The 18741-nt window shown below is 39.7% G+C and overlaps 1 protein-coding gene across 2 annotated transcripts in view; it reads left to right on the forward strand.

The window, feature by feature from the left end:
- The window catches only part of b3galt1b (UDP-Gal:betaGlcNAc beta 1,3-galactosyltransferase, polypeptide 1b), a 47768-nt gene extending 29296 nt beyond the window's left edge, over positions 1-18472 (forward strand). For both annotated transcript variants that reach the window (XM_076746286.1, XM_076746287.1), the window contains exon 2: positions 15852-18472. In XM_076746286.1, the coding sequence (XP_076602401.1) occupies positions 16087-17073 (987 nt within the window). In that variant the 5' untranslated portion in view covers positions 15852-16086 and the 3' untranslated portion in view covers positions 17074-18472. The remainder of the gene's footprint in view (positions 1-15851) is intronic.
- The last annotated feature ends 269 nt before the right edge of the window (positions 18473-18741 follow it).

The raw sequence follows: 18741 nt of genomic DNA on the forward strand, positions 1-18741 counted from the left end.
GCCTTTCAGAGAGGTGCCTCCACACCTTTTGCTCTGTCTTTTAACACCAGACGTGCAGTGACAGCCGTCATAGAAGTGACCCATAATTCATGTCTGCTCCATCTAGCCTTGATTATTCCTGGCGTTGGTGCTGCGTCCTGTTTCATCCTGCTCTGAAATGTTGCAAAATGAAACTCAATAGGCATTCTGCAACATGAAAGTCCTGTCTGTTCCTCTGCTGGATGCTGTGTTATTTCTAGTGCAAGTAAGAATGTATGGCCTCAAATGTGAATTCGGAGCATCAGAGGTGTCTTTAAGAGAGATTTCTGGCTTTGAGTGGTTTGATATTTTTTCTACATGAGACTTCATTCAGCACAGACCTGCATAAAATCATCTTTAGTTTCTCCTGCAGTCCAGCTTTGACATTTTCATTTTGTATGTTATCTATCTTGTGTTCCTGGCTGCAGGTGGAACATTTTAAGATGGTAAAGTGACGACAGTTAGGTGGTCAGAATCAGATGAAGTGACAAGTGAAATGCTGTGAACATCCCTGTTTTATATAAAGGAAAAAAAAGAGGGCAGATAAATTCAAACATGTATTATTTGAAGGATATGTACACATCGGGTACACATTATGCTTCAGTTGTGATGGTGAGAGAGACTACTGGCAAGAGAGACAATTGGTCTGAGAGGGTGATTGTGAAAATGGACGGGAGATAAGCAGGACAGCAGGAGACAAGGGTAAAATAGGAACAGGAGGGCTGACAGGTCTGCAGTATGGGTATTGCGTCCTCATGAAACATATTTTCACTGCACCTCTTTAGCATTAGCTAACAGCTAACAGCTCGCTTGTTTAGCACATAGAGCAAGTAGAGCAAGTAGAATTGTCCAAGAGGGGAAAAAAATGCTTCTCGCCTTTTCACCAAATCTGAGGATTATTATTCCTTTCCGAAGCTCTGTGGTGGATATTTTGACTTTTCTTCAAGAATTAATGGAAAACTGTATTTCATTTTCCACTATAAAAGTCTAAGATCTTCTTGGGGGCTTGATGTAGTGAGCTAGTGGAGTTATGCAAATAACCAATCTTCTCTGAGGGAGGGAAATGAGGCACAACAGGGTCTTTTGTAGCCCTACCTGTTACAGTCTCATCAGCCTTTACAGGTGTTTTGACGGTTAATCTCACGAAGACGCAATCCTCATACTGATGCGTTGCACCTTGTTTCCCTTCCTTGGTTGTATGCAAAACCCATGTGAGGAGAATGAACCCAGGAATATTAGAAGAAGCTCAATTCTGTCAGAAACATTACAATGTTTTAATCTAACAGTATGGCTTCTTGATGTTTTGCACTTTTATTCATGAGTAATTCACAAGCTCATTTAGCCTCTTATAGTCTAACGCACATCAAAGCTGCAATAGGCCTCCTGCAGATTACTGAAGTGTACTTTGCATCTCCGTCTTTATTGGAACCTTGCTATTTCCTACATTCCTCACTGCTTCTGAGAAGAGGCACGGCGAGGAGGAAAAACACCTTCAAATAGGTCAGCAGAGAGACCAATCAGCCGCAGCACCATCTGTCCCTCTAATGACTACCTGGTTGCTCTGTGATGTGACACGGTTGGCTGGAGAGGCTCCATGGCAAACATCCTCTCATTATGTCTCTGCATTTCTACCCAACTCTGCACAACTGATGACACACGATCAGGCCGGTGTCTTGTCCAAACACACAAAAATATAAGGAGGTGATGATTTTATTTCAGTGTTTACACAGTAAAAAGTGAACAGCGTCTTCCTTTGCTGCCAATGTGCTTGTTATAACTGGAATACCTCCCTATGCTGTAGTACCACAACCCTCATCTAAGTTTGCAGGAGCTGAGTCATGATCTACGCCAGGATTTTTAAAATCCTGTGACCGACTCACAATATAAGCATATAAACTGGGTAGAAATAAGATTCCCTTAAACTAATCTTTACAGTTAAGTTAAAATAAGCATAACTCTCTTACACTAAGTTTGTAAGCAGCACAAAGAGCTTATGTAGATAACTTTCAAAGTAAAAAATAATGTATTCTCCATGGAGAATGTCTTTTGGGTTCTAGGGCTGCTGCTTTCAGTCGCCCTTTTGATATCTTAATTTTATATATCCAGTCAGCCTCAGAGATGCAGACAGGAAGCAGATCCCTGTCAAACTGTCTGGTACCGTACCACTACCACGCCTTGCGATAGAGGACACAAACACATTCTCAGGACTGTCAGCAGCCACCAGACCAGCACTAGCAGGAAGATAACTATACTGGTTACAGAATCGCTGCAGGTGACATAAAGTATTAAATGTAAAGTTTGATTGTTTAAATGAGAAGCAGTTAACTGTGTAGTCCACAGTCTGAGTTCTGTATTGTTAAATCAGAATATCAGACATCATTTAGACTTGCCCCTGTGTTGTTTACCTCAGCTGCATGACTGACAGTGTGTGACTGACTGACTTCCACACACATTAATCATGTCAGTGCTGACACGGCAGACAGTGGGTGGTTAGCGGTGACGCTCAGTCTTTTCACGCTAATTTTAGTCATTTTAATGATGAGCTTGTAAACGGTGCTTCTTTTGTTTCCACAGGAGAAAAGTAGGAGTGAATAAGAGTGCTGTTGATGGAGGATATGCCAGGGCTTAGCTGAACCTGAAGAGAGCTTGTGTGCCAGGGCCGATGCCCGGCTAGCCCCGACCCAATTTATCCCCCGGCTGTGTGTTAATGCCAGAAATCCAGAGCGCTCTCTGTAACATTGAACACATCACTCAAAGCTGTGCTTGCTTGACATTTGAGAACCGATTCTTATATGTGCAGTTGGCATTTTGGGTAAGATAATCTTCTGCATAATAACGTCTAGCTGGAAGCTGTGAAAATCCTCGTCTGTGTCATTATTTTCATTACCTTCGACATGGAGTAAATGTCTAATCTTAATCAAAGGATGTCAGTCATGTTTAGGATAAATAATGTAGACTTACAAAACATCTTAATTTGAGCCCTGCTCTCTACTTTGCTGTATTCTGCTGTATGCCGTAGATTTAAAGGATAAGATTGGCATTATACTAGATTTTTCTTATTGTGTACTGGTGCATGTCTTGGGGACTATTTTCAGTTGCAGATTAATACGCATTTTGTGCTCTAGTGAGTATTTAAGCCAGCAGGATGGTATAGGTGGGATTGAATCAATAATCAAACAAAGTACAATGTCCATGTCCATAGTAACAATGGAACATTGTTACAGCAGTGTGGCTTACTGATGTGTTTTTAATAGTTTTTGGATAAAAATGGAGCTCAATGGCACAGAGGAATAAGTTAAATCAGGCTTTAGCTGCACAGAGGACAAACCATTGTTAGGAGTTAAGTGTTGTATGTGAGGTGGGTATAGAAGAAAGAATATTGCCGCCTTATTGTTTGTCAAATACTAAATATGCAGCATTTATGCAGTCGACAGTAAAGACGATAGATGGCTGAATGGCTTGCAGTGACATTCAAATTGCCTTAAGGCTTCCTTCTGTAATATAATACAAGTACTTTCAGATTCACTATGGTAACACTGTCCCTTGGTAACAAAGCAATCAGTGTTTAGGATGTAAAAGAAATTCTCAGATCATCTTAAAGCCGTCTAGTGTTTTTACTGAAAAGAGCCAGAGCTTATAGACTCACATATTAATTCCTTTGGTGTTCTCATATAGCTGAAAGTTGGAGAAAGATGGAGCTCAAAGCCATAAATCTAATGAATCTCATGAATCTCATCATAGCGTTTCCCCTAGCAGCACCTGAAACACTTCTGACCAGTTATTTCATGGAGTAAATTTTTAAAATTAAAAAAATTTGAGTCAGCAAAACCGTGATCGTAATGGCATACATAGTATCTGGTGGGTTTAAACAAAGAACACAAATTTCTCTGCATATATCAACATCTATGTCTGACAACATTTAAAGAAAAGGTTTGTAGTGTAAAGATCATGCGTTCAAAGAGGATAATGGAATACGCATCCGTATTACTTACTTCTTCTGTTGGAAAGTCAGTCATTCGGTTTGAGAGGCATCAGAGGGTTGCAGTTTGACTGCTGTTCAGTGCAATGTCGCCTCCTGTTTCATTTAGTGTCGTGGCCTCAGTAATGAGGGTCCTTCACATCGAATTACTTGGGACAAGATACAGAAACGTACAGGTCAGGACACGACCCAGAGAACACAGGATTAAACATGACACAGCAGAATCAGCACAATCTAACATTTGTGATCAGAAATTACATCGTTCAAGCAGGGTTTTGCCTGTTTGTTGCTTTTTCTGCTGATGACATTTAAGTTTTGCATAAAGTGTCTCCCTGTAGTGTTTTTTGCTGCTAGGAATCATTTGTCGGACAGCGTGTAGAACTATACCTCTGGTCCAAACAGAAAATCACCTCCACAGGGAACTTCAAGTGGAAAATCAGGCCTGTCACTCATTTCTGGGAGGAAAGCCTCGAGAGCTCATGGACAATTATGAGAAGCCGAGCATCAAAAAGTTTCAGGCAAAACTGTGAAAGAGACATGCGAAAGCAAAACTCAAAAACCAGATTTGTGCAAATTTCATTTGTAAGGAGCAAGCTGTACCAAATGAAATAGCAGGTGTCTCACTGATTGACATCTGGTCCACCAGGAACCAACAGTCTTCTTCCTTCCACTGTTATTTATCAGTAACCTAACCTTGTTTCCCTGCTGCTTGCTGCAAAGTCACTGAAGTACAAGAGATCAATTCATTATTGACTCAGAAATATATAAATAGTAATAAAATGACAGGTCAGTCTTTTTATCTGCAGTTTAGTTACAAATGAAAGAACTGCTAGAGGTTTATAAATTATTGAGTTATTCAGACTTTCAACTACATTACTTATATGTCATGTTTTTCTACCAGTAAACAAATCAGAAACTATTAGTACAATCAAATCCACAGTCAAATTATTTACTATTATTGTATTCATTTCATTTATTTATTGCTCATTATTGTGTCTGTACTATCTGGCTACAGATTAATTTCACGTTATTGGCCATCACAATGTTAAATTAGTAGCCTGTGAACAGACATTTATCCACTTGCTGTTTTCAGTTGTACACAATGAAACACATTGGTTCATTAGTTCACAGAGCGGTTGATCTGATTGATGAAGAGCAGTGGACCCCATTGATGTTCAATTTCAGGAGGCTTTCTATTAAAATAAATGGAAGCATGTTAATTAACTGTAGCAGTATAATATATAAAGTACTGCTATTGAATCAGTAAAGTGTCATGGAATACAAGTGTACAAATACTCAAGAGTAAAGGTCCTGCATTCAAAATCTTACTCAAGTAGAGGTACTGAAGTCTTAGCATCAAAATATACTTAAAGTACCAAAAGTAAAAGTACTCATCGTGCAGGTATGGATTGAAATTATTGATACATTAAAGTGTAAGCATCACTAATGTTGCAGCTGGTAAAGGTAGAGCTACCTTAATTTACTTGATGTACTGCCAGATAGTTTAATATCTTCTAATTTATCAAAATCTGTTGATTGATTTATATGTTGTACTAATAATTTGAAAGTTACTAATGTTGTTAATGAGTACAGTGTAGTAGAGTTATAAAGTAGCATAAAATGGAAATACTCCAGTGAATGAATTTAGTTGCTGTACATTCCACCACTGGCAGGCTATCGCTGTGTGATGCTGGTAATGAAAAGGAAGGTGGTGTTTTATTTTCCTCAGCAACAGTATCCAGTGGGCCTGTGGCATTAAATATCCATCGAGGCAGCTATGCGTAAAAAAGACACATCTCCGGGATGTTTTACAGGCTTCAAACCGAGTAGCTCTCTGCAAGTCACCATTGTTTACACTAAGTGTCCAAAGTAGCTCATTAGAAATTGAGTTGGTGGTTGATGTTTTAAAACTTTTTTTTTTTTTTTTTCACTACTTCATGTCCTTTCCTGGCATCAAGGTGAGCATTTTTATTCTGTGTGCATCCTGTGTGTGGAGAAGGATCAAAGGATGGTGGACACTGGCAGCATCTGCTCAGGGAGAAAGAATGCTGGCATCATCCCAGCAGGACGCCAGCTCTCGGCTTGTCTGCAGCTCTGCTTTGAAAACCTTCAACTCAGGCTGCCTCATCGCTAATATTTTTCGGCAATACCTGATGGCAGAAAGGTTGCAAGCAGTCCCTGCGGCAACCACTGAGTCAGGATCTTTGACTCCGCTCTTTATCCCTCCTCTAGTTCCACTGTCACCGTTATTACTCCTCTGGCACCAACCGCCTGTCTGCCTGTCATCTGAAACCTGGAAATGAATCTTATTGTTTCAGACACAGCTAATGATTTATTTACCAGCCTCTGCTGTGCACAGGCTTAAAATTAGCAACAACAGTTTAACCAGCAAGTCTCTGAAGGTGGTATCCCTTCAAAATCTCCATGTTCTCGCTTGTTAATAAGTACAGCAGGTGAGGTTTTCCGAGGACAGTATGAGGCCATATCATGATAATGAACAATTAAATACGCTGGAAGAGGAAATAAACTCTTTCAGAATGTTGCACAACAAACTGTCCAGCACAGTCACAATTGTGGACGAATATTGCAACCAAATTACGTTTATATACTGCTAATTTGTTTTGCTGCACATACAAAGCAGCTCCAGAATTAAATCATAAGTCAGGGACATTTTTAAAAAATGCATTCAGAAATTATAATAAACAAATAATGAATTTAGTAAACATCACCTTTTTTTCAACACATCTTCCAGAGGAGCAGCTAAAAGCAGGCACATTGTTCTTCTTGATAAATGATTTTTCCCTATGAGATTTTGTTATCTGCCTCCTCTTTATGCAGCCTTCTGCACACAATTCATAGTGGAGTGGTCAGGATGAATGACGTCCAAAACACAGAACTTAGGCAGCAGAGATTTTTGCATCTGTGGCCAGAGTCAGGCATATGGGTTGGATAAAGATAGTGGATTTGGCTTCCATAGACACATCCTGTCTCAAGCTTCAAGACCACCACCTTTCCCTAACATTAAGAGCTGTGATTTCCTAAACATAACCATACAAACCATTAATCATACTTTAGTATCTATATGCAGATATATATATATATATATATATGTGTGTGTGTGTGCCTTGGCAGTTACATTAATTAAAAACTTTCTCATTATGATGATAAAACGACACATTTCTCTCAAAGCATATTCACTCTTCCAAATTACTCATTTATTGATGTGATTTAGGATTTGGTTGTGTCTTGAATTGCTAACTGAGCAGTGACTAGGCCTGACTCCGGCTGCCATTGCAGCGCCTATCACGTATTCGGCCTACAGTGATTACCATCAAAAGTAATTTCTTAAACAATGGGTACTTGATTTCACACAGAGAAAAACAAAAGCAGACTTCTCATTTCAAATCAGCAACCATTTATTTTGCCATCTGAAATGGCTGGTAAATTCCAGCAGTAGCTAGCTAGCCAATTAAGCTAACATTAGCTCAATGAGTAGCTGGAAACGCAGTAGCTTGTCGACTTTTCAATGTTTCCAGCTAGCTCATTTTAAACTTTAAATCTTAAACATAAAGTCTAAAATATCCACTTGATGACACCTTATAAGATATTGTGGTAAAACACTGATACAACAGCTACAACTACAGATCCCATGCTGTAAGTCTTTGTCCTTGAAAGCTGATGATTCATGTAGAAGACACATAAATGTAAAGAAAGATAGAGCATTATTATTGTTTTACAGTGTGGAGCTAGTCAGTCCTAGTAATACAATCATGTTAAGAAGAAATGTAAGATTAGACTTTGTTTTATTTATTTATTTATTTATTTATTTATTTATTATTTTATTCTACATGATTTGTTCCTTGGCTAGGTTGCTCCAGTAGGTACTAGTCTAAGCTAGTTAGCCAGTCATGCTAACAATTGCATCCTACTTTAGAGCAAACAAACACTGTTAATCTATTCCTTACATTCTTGCTCTTGTGTTTTTGGTTTTGGAAAGATATCACCCTCCAAATCTTTAAATGTCAAAAAATCTAAAGCTTAACAGGCCTACTGTGCCGGTTGTTAAGCTATGGACAATCGATGTTCAATGCATTCTAGCTACATTTTATTGCAGCCTCAGGCATGAGAAAATCAAATGCTTAATTTCAATCAACCGTGTACTGCCCTTGCACTACTGTATATGAATAGCAACTGTCATTTCCTTTTGATTTAAAGCATATTGTGCTTATGTGTGTCATGAAACCTGAGCAACCACTCAATAACATGCCTGAGTAGATCTGTTTTGAATTCAGAATTCAGAGCATTCGCCTGAAAAACCAGTTGTTCTTGCTGCAATTAGCCCATAAAGCCAACCGTGCTTTTTAATGGATTTATGTGTACAGAAGAGAGCAGTCTCTGATCCATCCAAGCATATATGTGTTTTAGAGATACATTCGGTTCGAGTATCAACATAGTAAAGTGACTGAATTTTTAAATTTTTAAATTTTCCTCAAGATGTGACAGTACTGAAGGGATTTCAGCTCCCCCAATGGAATAACTGTGATGCCAGTTTTATGTTTTTCAATCTATCAACAGTTTCATTCAACTTAATGTAGCTTCACTCATTTAATTGCCAGTATAGATTTTCCTCCAGTGTTTAGCTTGCTATTATAGCAGAACACATTTACATAAAGCCCTAAGCATAAAATATGTAAATGACAATATTCCCCTAATGTTTCAGCCAGGGAGCAATAAGGAAGAAAGGAGTCTGTGGAAAATAGAGAATCTAATTCTTTTGTTTGGCCGGTTTCAAATCACATCTCGTCTCCCACTGCAGGGTTGTCAACTGTCCCGTAAAATATGGAACCGTCCCCTAATTGGAAACTGAAAGACGTATTCCATGTTGAACTCATACAGCACATGCTTTGTTCTGTATTATTGAGAATCAGTGCAAATCTATTGGACAGAAATGTTACAGGTCAGACTATTAATTTACATGAGTGCTTTTCATCACAAAATCTTTGTCTACTAGTCAAGTCCGGCAGGCTGAGGGCCAGTTATGTGAATAGCTGCTGCCTCAGTAGACATTTAAGGAATGGCATTGTGAAATAAAGACAGACTTGGAAAAAAAAAAAAGTGCATTTGTGCTTATTAGCTGAGGTTCATTTAGATAATTTATTCAATGTTGAACACTTTGGGCCACCATAGCAACTTGGAAAAAGAGACTTACAGGAGATGTTTATGTCACTACATACATGGATTATCTAGCAAGGCCTTGGTATCTAGAAGTGTGTTTTCTCAGTTCATATACTGAAGCATCTGTGTTTCAGATCTTGGCGTACACAGTAACAGTCTTTCTGGAATATCGTTTTATAGAGACAGGATGATGAAAAAGCTTTACAGGCTCATTTTTGTTTAAGGGATCTGGTACTACAGTTGAAAAATTGTCCCTTCAACTTGCCTTTTTTGTTTGATTTGTGTTTCATAATAGAGTGCCAGAAAGAAATGGCTCATAAAATAAAGAGAGGTTCAAGTAAATGTTGTGAAAACCACCCTTTAATGGCATTGAAAATGTGCGAATGGTCACTCTCCTTTCTTTTCCAAGGTCGATGAAATCTCGGCTATAAGCTTACAAATGTGGGCTTTCAGGAACATAATGCTGCCAGTGAGGTTTAGGACTCCACCGCTTGCTGTGCTACAATTTTCATATCATTTTTCACACATCTCTGCTCCATCAGGCGGTCCTGTCATCAGTATTTCATATATCATTCAATTATTTGTTACTCTGAGAAGTTACACAGGGGCTTAATCCATGCTAGGGTTGTAGTCCACCTTAAGAATTAAAAGTCTGGGCAGAGTGAATAAAAGGAGGAATCCAACCTTCATAATGTCATTCAGATAATACTGAACACTAAATATTAAACAGCAGGGGTGCTTGTATTAAAACAGCACGGTGTAGACACTGTGAGTAAGATATTAAAATGCAAAGCATGTGTTATTAAAATTAATCTTATTATCGCCAAAGTTCTGCGAATAGTGAGCTGTGTGATTAAAAGTATAACCAGCAATATTCAAAGAGTGTCAAATGAAAGCCATGGTAATCAATTTAAATTTTGGGCACAGGCCCTCCTCAATACTCCAGTTTCGCATGAACCAGTTAATTCAATCTGGCAATCTATTAGCTCAGAGATGTTGTTATTGGAAAAACACTTTAGAGACCTGTCTATAGACGGTCAGGGGGCCATGAATCAAAGCGTTTTTGTCGTGTGCAGAGGAGAGTGTAATAGCCCTTCTCAGAAACCAGTCCACCAAACAGTCAACCCAGGGCTTGGAGAAAGAAACGTCATGCCTTGATGAATGGCTGTCTTTGCGCTGTGCTCCCCATACAAGTTTACCTCTTGCTACATAATAAATCATGATAAATTAGGTCTCTGTTTTGGTAGCATGGGCTAATCATTTCCTTGTCTCATTCCCCTCTCTGTTGTGTTTCTTGAGGACATTTCATGTCCTGAAGGTCCAGTGTTTACTGCTACCACGCTCTTCCTCTATAGACGGTTTTATGTTTTCCTAACCTTTCTGCCAGTCACCAGCCCAATCTGGTCACACAGAGCAGCAGAGAGGATGACTGACTCTCTGTGTGACATCTAGTATTATGGAGACTGATTGGAATAATAGCTCTGCAAAGGTCTGGCAGCCTGCCTCTGGGCTCCTCTCCATGCTCCAGAAATCTAAACACAAGCCGTATCCACACATGCAGACAAGACTGAGACTGAACCTGAAAGGCCTCTGTAACAAATCACTTAGTTTCTTATCTTACCACCAGGAGTAGCGTTAAATGCCTCTAAAAGTTCCTATCTCAGAGTTTCCTGTTAAGAGCTGCTGAAACCAGCTTTTGCTGAGGGACTGAGGGACTCCTCAGCTAAGAGGCAGCTCACCTGCATCCAAAATATGCTTTTAAAAGTTCATTATCATTTTATAGCTGCATAAGACTGATGCAGCAAGGTCCATTACATGCAGCAGCTGACTGACTGTGAGTAAGTTAATATCTCTAACTTCTCACAGACTAATATAGTTTTAACACTAAAATGTTTTGTAGTGTACAATTAGACCAACAAGCCAGCTGTGCAAGGCTGTACGTAGGCACAACGCTACATGCTACCGTTAGTATGCTAACACGCTCACAGTGGCAATGCTATGGCAACTGGCCCTGTCATCTATAGAACTAAAAACTTAGCAGCAGTGTTGCCAGATTGGTTCTATGTTTTCCAACCCAATAATTGCCCAGAATCCACCCAAACTGATAAAAAAAAAAAAACACCCATATGTGATCTATAATGAACAATACAAATGGAAACAGTATTGTGGTTCGTCACAATTTTTCATTACGACATGATCACAAAAGAACAATTAAAATGTCCACAAGTGCACTAGGAGGCAACGTTGGACAATGCAAGTAGAAAACAATTTACCATTTCTGCCCACTGCCTTAAAAAAATGAAGAAAAACTAAAGGGAAAGCTCAAATAAAAAAAAAGATTGTGAACTGCAACAGGAGTTGACAGTCTGCCAGCTTAGTGTACACCCCCACACATACACACACACACCCCCAACACCCCCCCCCCACACACACACACACGCATGAAGAGGGAAAGAGACAAGGAGGGAGAAGAAGGAAGAAAGAGAAGTACACGCAATCCCATGCTATCAAAAAGCCAAACAAATAATGATGTAATGTTTCAAGCGCAGAGGTTTGTGTTATAATGGAAATCCAGATTTGCAAAAGCACTGCAGCTCCTGTGGGTTTGTAGGCTGCAGGTGGGTGGCAGTGATGGTAACTTATCTCTCCTCTCAGCATGAATAAAAATTATGTCATTTCAAAGTTGTGTGGAGTGACTGGATGTGTTTCCATAACTAAGGAATACAATTTCTGAATATATTTTTAGTCATTTTTAATGTATTTAGCCTAGCTCTGGCAACACTGTTCAGCAGGCATCAATTTAGCACTGACGAGCCCCTTTTTTTTGGAAGCATCTCTTTACTCGGCAAGATAGGATCTACTTTTAGCCATAGGGTGATTTGTGAATATGATAAACAGCACCAACGTAAAGTAGTTCTCCACCACTGGTGCAGTTAACATCTGTAAATGGATTACTCTCTTTTTCTTTTTCTGTTAATAAGCATTTGAATTGAATTGGAGCATTGTATAGAAAACCTTAATGTTGCCACTTAACCTGTTTCTTTAGAAATGGTTGCTCAGTAACGTGGCAGCAGAGCAGGCATAATGATGCTGGGTCTCTTAAGAATGTTAAGAGGTGATTGTTACACAAAATTCAGGATAATACATCCATAACCGGGATCTCTCTCCCTCCTATACCCCAGCTCCCACGTACATCTCACTCATATTTCACTGTTTTAAGACTGATGGGCTGTATGCTGCCACCCGATTCCATAACAAATAAACCCATTTATATCCCTCTGTCTCACCCGCACCATAAACCACACACAAAAGTCTGACGTTGAATCCAAAGTGATGCACTGAATGATACACAATCATCATGATCATTATAATCACACAGATTAGTGGCTCATCTGGTTTGATTGGGTGACAGTAAGAATACGTGACAGTGCCGAGCTGCCACTCAGCCGCTCGTTTGAGCCACCAGTTGTCGGCACACAAGTCATCGCTGTTCATCGACGGTGTAGAAAAAAGACATTCTGTCATTTGTCTCACTTCAGTCATAGAGCATCTTCAGATCATTCTGGACTTAATTAATGACAGACATTCACAGGCAGTAAAATGTATTTTCACCTTCATCACTCAGAATCATGCACAGATTGAGCGGTCCATTTAATCTGGCAGTGTGTATGCACACAAGAGCTCCAGACCATCTTAGATATGTTTGTTCTGAAAAGCCACTGGAGGTTGTGTTTTACAGACTGGCAGCCAAATGAGCTGTCACATAAACACTGCCACAGCTCTGTCTCATAAATGTTTTGCTTCAGTTTGGAAAGTGGGATTTCAAAGTGACAATGAGGGACACAGTGACTGCTTGCTACCAGCTGGCCCTGTTTATTGTGTATTTTGAATGTTTAAATGTACATTCACTATGTGCCTTGTGTTGTTTTTTGTAGATTTCTGTTTTCGCTGCGTTATTAACCTCAGAGCAAACACTCACTGCTTCATCCTCCCCCGTTATTCTGTCTTCACTCTACCTGACCCTCTCCCCTCCTCTGGTATTAGAAAATATTGGCGTCTCTGTTTTTCTTGCGTCTGAGTAAACTGCTGTTAAAGGGAACGATTGTTTGCTTCTCTAAATCCTGTGAGATCTGACAGTAATTTCACAAGAGGAGGAGAAGTGATATTGTGAGCAAATACTCTCAACATCTGAGTTTTGCTGGAAGACTCTAGAGAAAAAGGCTCAGTACAAAATAAACTCAGAAGTAACAGAATTTGTAAGACTGATAATCTGCTGCTCTAACATGCATTCTCAAACCAACACCAAATAAACAGTATAAATGTAGACACAGCACAAGAAAAGAAGGTATTTTTATCATATTACACGTGCATAAAAGTGCAGCACTAATCAGGGTGAATGGTTACCTTCTACAAAGAGGAAGGCATTGTTTTCAAGGCACGTAGTATCCGTTGTTACCTGTGTGTACAATATCAGTATAGACTGCAGGTAATTGCAGTCTATCTTTAAAAGGAACTCAAACCATGTCATTATGGTTACATTTGTATGCTCAGACCAGGTTCTGCTACCCTCCAGCTTTGCAGATGGAAATAGAGAGAGAATTGTACTGCATGATGGCCTTTCCCCCTGTGAAGCGCATCGTCTGATCGGCCTTCGCCGAATGAAAAGAAAAGTCACAGCTGGCTTCAAAAGCCAGAATGTATGATCAACATGCTGCCATATACTGTAGCTCCTCAGCCACCTGTGCAAGGGCACAAACAAGTGCCATTTCGGTGTCCACTCTGCATAACGACTGCTCAAAAAATAGGCATGCCGAAATCGTGTCAGCTCAGTTGCAGGCAGACAGTATAGCAGTGCAGCATTGAATAAACTGGAAGAAAAAAGTCACCCCAGGGGAAAGGCTTATCATGGCACGGTGTTCCCTTTGTGCCACCATATCACGCTGTCATGCAGAATGCTGCCAACCCCACAGCTCTTTTGAGCCACCGAACAACAGAGCTTGTAAGCCTTTTTTTTTTTCTTTTGGTTGGAGTTTAAAAGGGCGTTTGTCTGCTCTTGTGAAATGTCAACCTGTGCACCAGGCTCATGTATTGAATGTTGAAAATGTCGTCACATCTTATGTGAAGTTCTGATGCAAGATAGATCTATAACTCATTTTCATACAAGTATGGGCGTGGAATTCAGTTGATAATGATAAAGTATTTGAAAAGTGATGTTATTGGTGGTTTTACCTGATGTTAAGGTAAAACAAAACCAAAAAAGCTCCATAAACCAACTGTACGTTAACTGCTCAGCACCCAATGGAAGACAGGTACAGCTGGAGGCTAGCTGGTGAACATAGTGGAGCGTTTAACAGCTAAAAAGACAGACATTTCCCTCAGGAGTTGGTAGAGACCAAAAACAGAGCTAAAAGACAGCGAATATTAGATTTTACCACTCCAAATGAACAATAGTTGTAGTCTGTATCTGCTGGATATGTAAATAAGCAACTGAGAAGACATGTCCATAGTTATTACATATTTGTAGGTATTTGACGTTTTCCTTTTCATTCCTGTTTATACTTCTGTTCTACTTCAAATCAAAGGCAAATAGTGTGCTTTTTTCTCCATGAACACTTATTTGACAGATGTAATTAGTGCTTACTTAATCAAGATTTTTCATGCAGAACATATGATGAAAACATGAACCACTGTTATTAAATTAACTCTGCCTCTACCTACTATACAGTGAAATACTACTTACACCTCATTGTATGAGTTATAATAATCTAGTGATAAACTCACAGGGCCCAGTTTTCTGTATCGAGTACTTTTGCTTTGGTGCATTTTGCCAACACTTCCGTACCTTTAGCAACATTAAACGCAGAACTTACTCGACCAGTGAACAAAATGAAATTGCCATGAAAATACGTTGCAGTTTGAGGCATTTTGTAACGCTCTAATACGTCGGCAAAATGTCATTGTGTGGTGAAAGTGCTTCCCTTGCCCTTTACCAAAATCTGCTTCATTATTACGTGTTCATAACCATCAAGTACTCTGTGTTGTTTGTAATGGAATGTGAGAACAAAATGAAATTGAAAATCAAAGTCAGCATCATATTATCACAGGGTGAATTTGGCCCGGCTGTGACACAGTATGCAGAAAATCCACACATCACAAACTGTGCCGTCACTGAATACTGACTGAACTTCAACAATGAATAATATTAATGTGTCTGATGATGCTTCACTTTTGATAGACGGCAGCGCAGTCTTTCCCACTTTTCTAATTGATTAAATATTGATTTCGTTCCCTTTGTTCTTCTGATAAGATTGACTCCAAGGTAGCTAATTAATTTTCAAAATTTTGTTGTGATGATTTTTAACTCCAGCACTCGAATGATGAGTTTGGTATATCAAGTTTCTCTGCAGCGTTTCTACAGATAAATGAGGCTATTTAATGTATGAATATAGCATGAGGTTCAACAGCATTTTCTTATTTGTTTGACTTGTTGCATTTGCTGATAGCAAAGTGATATGGAGTGTCTGTTATTCATATTTGAGTGACCACTGCTGAGTTTATTGGATTTAAAAAAGAAAACTGCTGTGGTTTCTCTCATGATTTATTCAAAAACATATTTTTAGGGCCTGTCTGATACATATATTTTTTACATTAATGTACCATTTCTCTCTGTCTCTTTCAGATGTAAATGGAGAAGCAGAAGTGTCACCAAGAGAAATTGGACGTCCATATGATTTTAAAGTGCTCCGCATTAAAACGCAAACAGCATCACTTCCCTCTAAAGTAATCCATTACTGACAATTAATGTCAGACTGCACGCTGGAGCAGCTTCATGCTGCCTCGCTGGATGAAGCATTGCTAATGGAAAGAAAGCCTTATAAGATCCAGCTCATCAAAATACACCTAAATGCAGCATAATGCCTTCAAAAGTGTCATGTTTATACCTGTTGACAGTGGTCTGCTGGGCGAGCGCTCTGTGGTATTTGAGTATATCTCGCCCAACATCCTCTTATGTCGGCCACATGTCTGTGCCTATACGTAAGACTGTGAAAACCCCCAAAAACATCACCTTCACCAACATCCGCACCCGCCCCCTTAACCCACATGCCTTTGAATTCGTCATTAATGAGCCGAAGAAGTGCGAAAGCGTCACTCCCTTCCTGGTCATCCTCATTAGCACCACGCACAAGGAGTTTGACGCGCGGCAGGCCATCCGGGAAACCTGGGGGGATGAGAGCACCTTCAGCGACATCCGCATCCTCACCATCTTTCTGCTGGGCAGGAACACAGACGCCGTCCTGAACCAGATGGTGGAGCAGGAGAGCCAGATCTTCCACGACATCATAGTGGAGAACTTTATCGATTCCTACCACAACCTCACCCTCAAGACCTTGATGGGCATGCGCTGGGTGGCTACCTTCTGCCCCAAAGCACAGTATGTCATGAAGACAGACAGCGACATCTTTGTCAACATGGACAATCTGATCTACAAGCTCCTGAAGCCCACCACCAAGCCAAGGAGGAGATATTTTACTGGCTATGTTATAAACGGTGGTCCCATAAGGGATATGCGCAGTAAGTGGTACATGTCCAGGGACTTGTATCCTGACAGTAAATACCCACCTTTCTGCTCGGGCACCGGCTACGTGTTCTCAGCAGACGTGGCTGAGCTCATCTACAAGACTTCATTACACACAAGACTGTTGCACCTGGAGGATGTGTATGTGGGACTGTGTTTGCGTAAGCTGGGTATACACCCATATCAGAACAGTGGTTTTAATCACTGGAAAATGGCCTACAGTCTGTGCAGGTACAGACGGGTTATCACTGTGCACCAGATCTCCCCGGAGGAGATGCACCGCATTTGGAACGACATGTCAAGCAAGAAGCACCTGAGATGTTAGGGGACATGAGGAGCACTGAACATCAACTTAAGTGTTTTTCTCTTTTTTGCCTTTTTCCTCCTTTTCAAAATTCGTCACACCGAGTAATGTAAAAACATGGAGGGCTGCTGCGAGTATCCATTTCATGACAGATGTTTTCATTAAGATCCTTCTATGTCTATTTCTGCTGATTACACCTCACGATTGTTAATGAATGCATGAGGCTTGTAAAGCGCGTATTCTCATGCATAATTAAAATGTGGTGTTGTTACTCAAAGTAATTTAGTTCATGTATTCCTGGTCCAATTAAAGCAGACTATTTTTTTTTTTTTTATAAGCATTAAATCAATCAGCGTTAGGCATTAAATAGTGTGGCCTAATGGGTAGAGGCTGTCTTTCAGTGACATGATGTTAGTTCAAGCCCTCACACTGACAACTTTCTGCCCTGTTAAAGTGTCCTTGAGCAAGACACTGAATCTCTACCAGCTGCATGGCTGCTGACTCAGCACCCTGATCGTCCTGCAGGAGTGCAAGCCAAAAGAATTTCTGTGCAGGAATCTATAAAGAATTCAATGACTATTTTCCATCTATAATATGCATTTTAAAGGTATAATTTACACATGAAAGAGTTCCAGAACAACGACAATGCAAATATTAGTCTTACCTGACAGCAAACCAGGTCGTCTGTTGAGGTGAAACTGCATCTACACTCATGCTGCTGTCCCCTTTTTTCATCTTTATCATGAACACTGTCAGATATAAAGCTAAAGTATGTGATCAGTCTCCAGACAGACTAAGTTTGGTATTTTTTCTTTTGACTGGTATTAATGAAACCTTGTAGCTGAATTCACTTGATGCTTCTTCTTTTTTTTTTTTTTTTTCTGAGGTATCTGATGTTTTTGTTTACATATTGTCATAATTTCACTGCCTCTTCTCTCTGAATAAGTCAGATGCAGAGCATATTTTATTTTTTTAGACGCATTTTTTTTCTCTTCATTTTTTTTTTTTATATAATTGTGTTTTTCAGCTACCAGCTCCTCATTACTCTCGCTGCTGCTCTTGGTTATGTATGCTGTATGTCAGCAGTTCATCAACTCCTCCGCACATCAACAGAAAAACAGTATCATGTTGTGCAAGTATGAGTTCAGCTGTACCTAAGACCATTATAGACTGGTTGTATTATCATATGTATCTGGCATATCGGTGATTACTGACGCACTGCTACTGACATTATGGAGAGTTTTGGTTTCTCATAAAACGTGGCTTTCATTGTCAAATTTTCTTTTTCCTTTTTCAAAGGTTTTGTAGTATTATAAGCTAATGTGACATTTACTGTGAAAGCATCTATCCCGCAAGGGGTTGTTGTCATATATTGTCTGTTTTTTATATTAAAAAACAAACACTTGAATAATTAAAGTAATATTACTGCTTTTACTTGTTGCTTGTTTTGAGTTACCATTCGCAGGGGGTTGCTTTTCATTTACCGAAGGTTTCTATTAATGTTGTTGTATCTGTGATCAAAGAGCAGGTTGTTTTACTTAGTGAAGCCCGAGAGATTTGGCCACAAATGTGATGTTACAGGACAAGGATAAAAGCTGAAACATAGTTTGACATTAGTACAAGTGCAGAGTCACAGAGTGAGCGACCCTGCTGTCAGTGACACAGCTTTATTGATCTGAAGTTTGCTAA

This window comes from Chaetodon auriga, chromosome 13, assembly GCF_051107435.1.
Source record: "Chaetodon auriga isolate fChaAug3 chromosome 13, fChaAug3.hap1, whole genome shotgun sequence".
Taxonomy (NCBI): Eukaryota; Metazoa; Chordata; class Actinopteri; order Chaetodontiformes; family Chaetodontidae; genus Chaetodon; species Chaetodon auriga.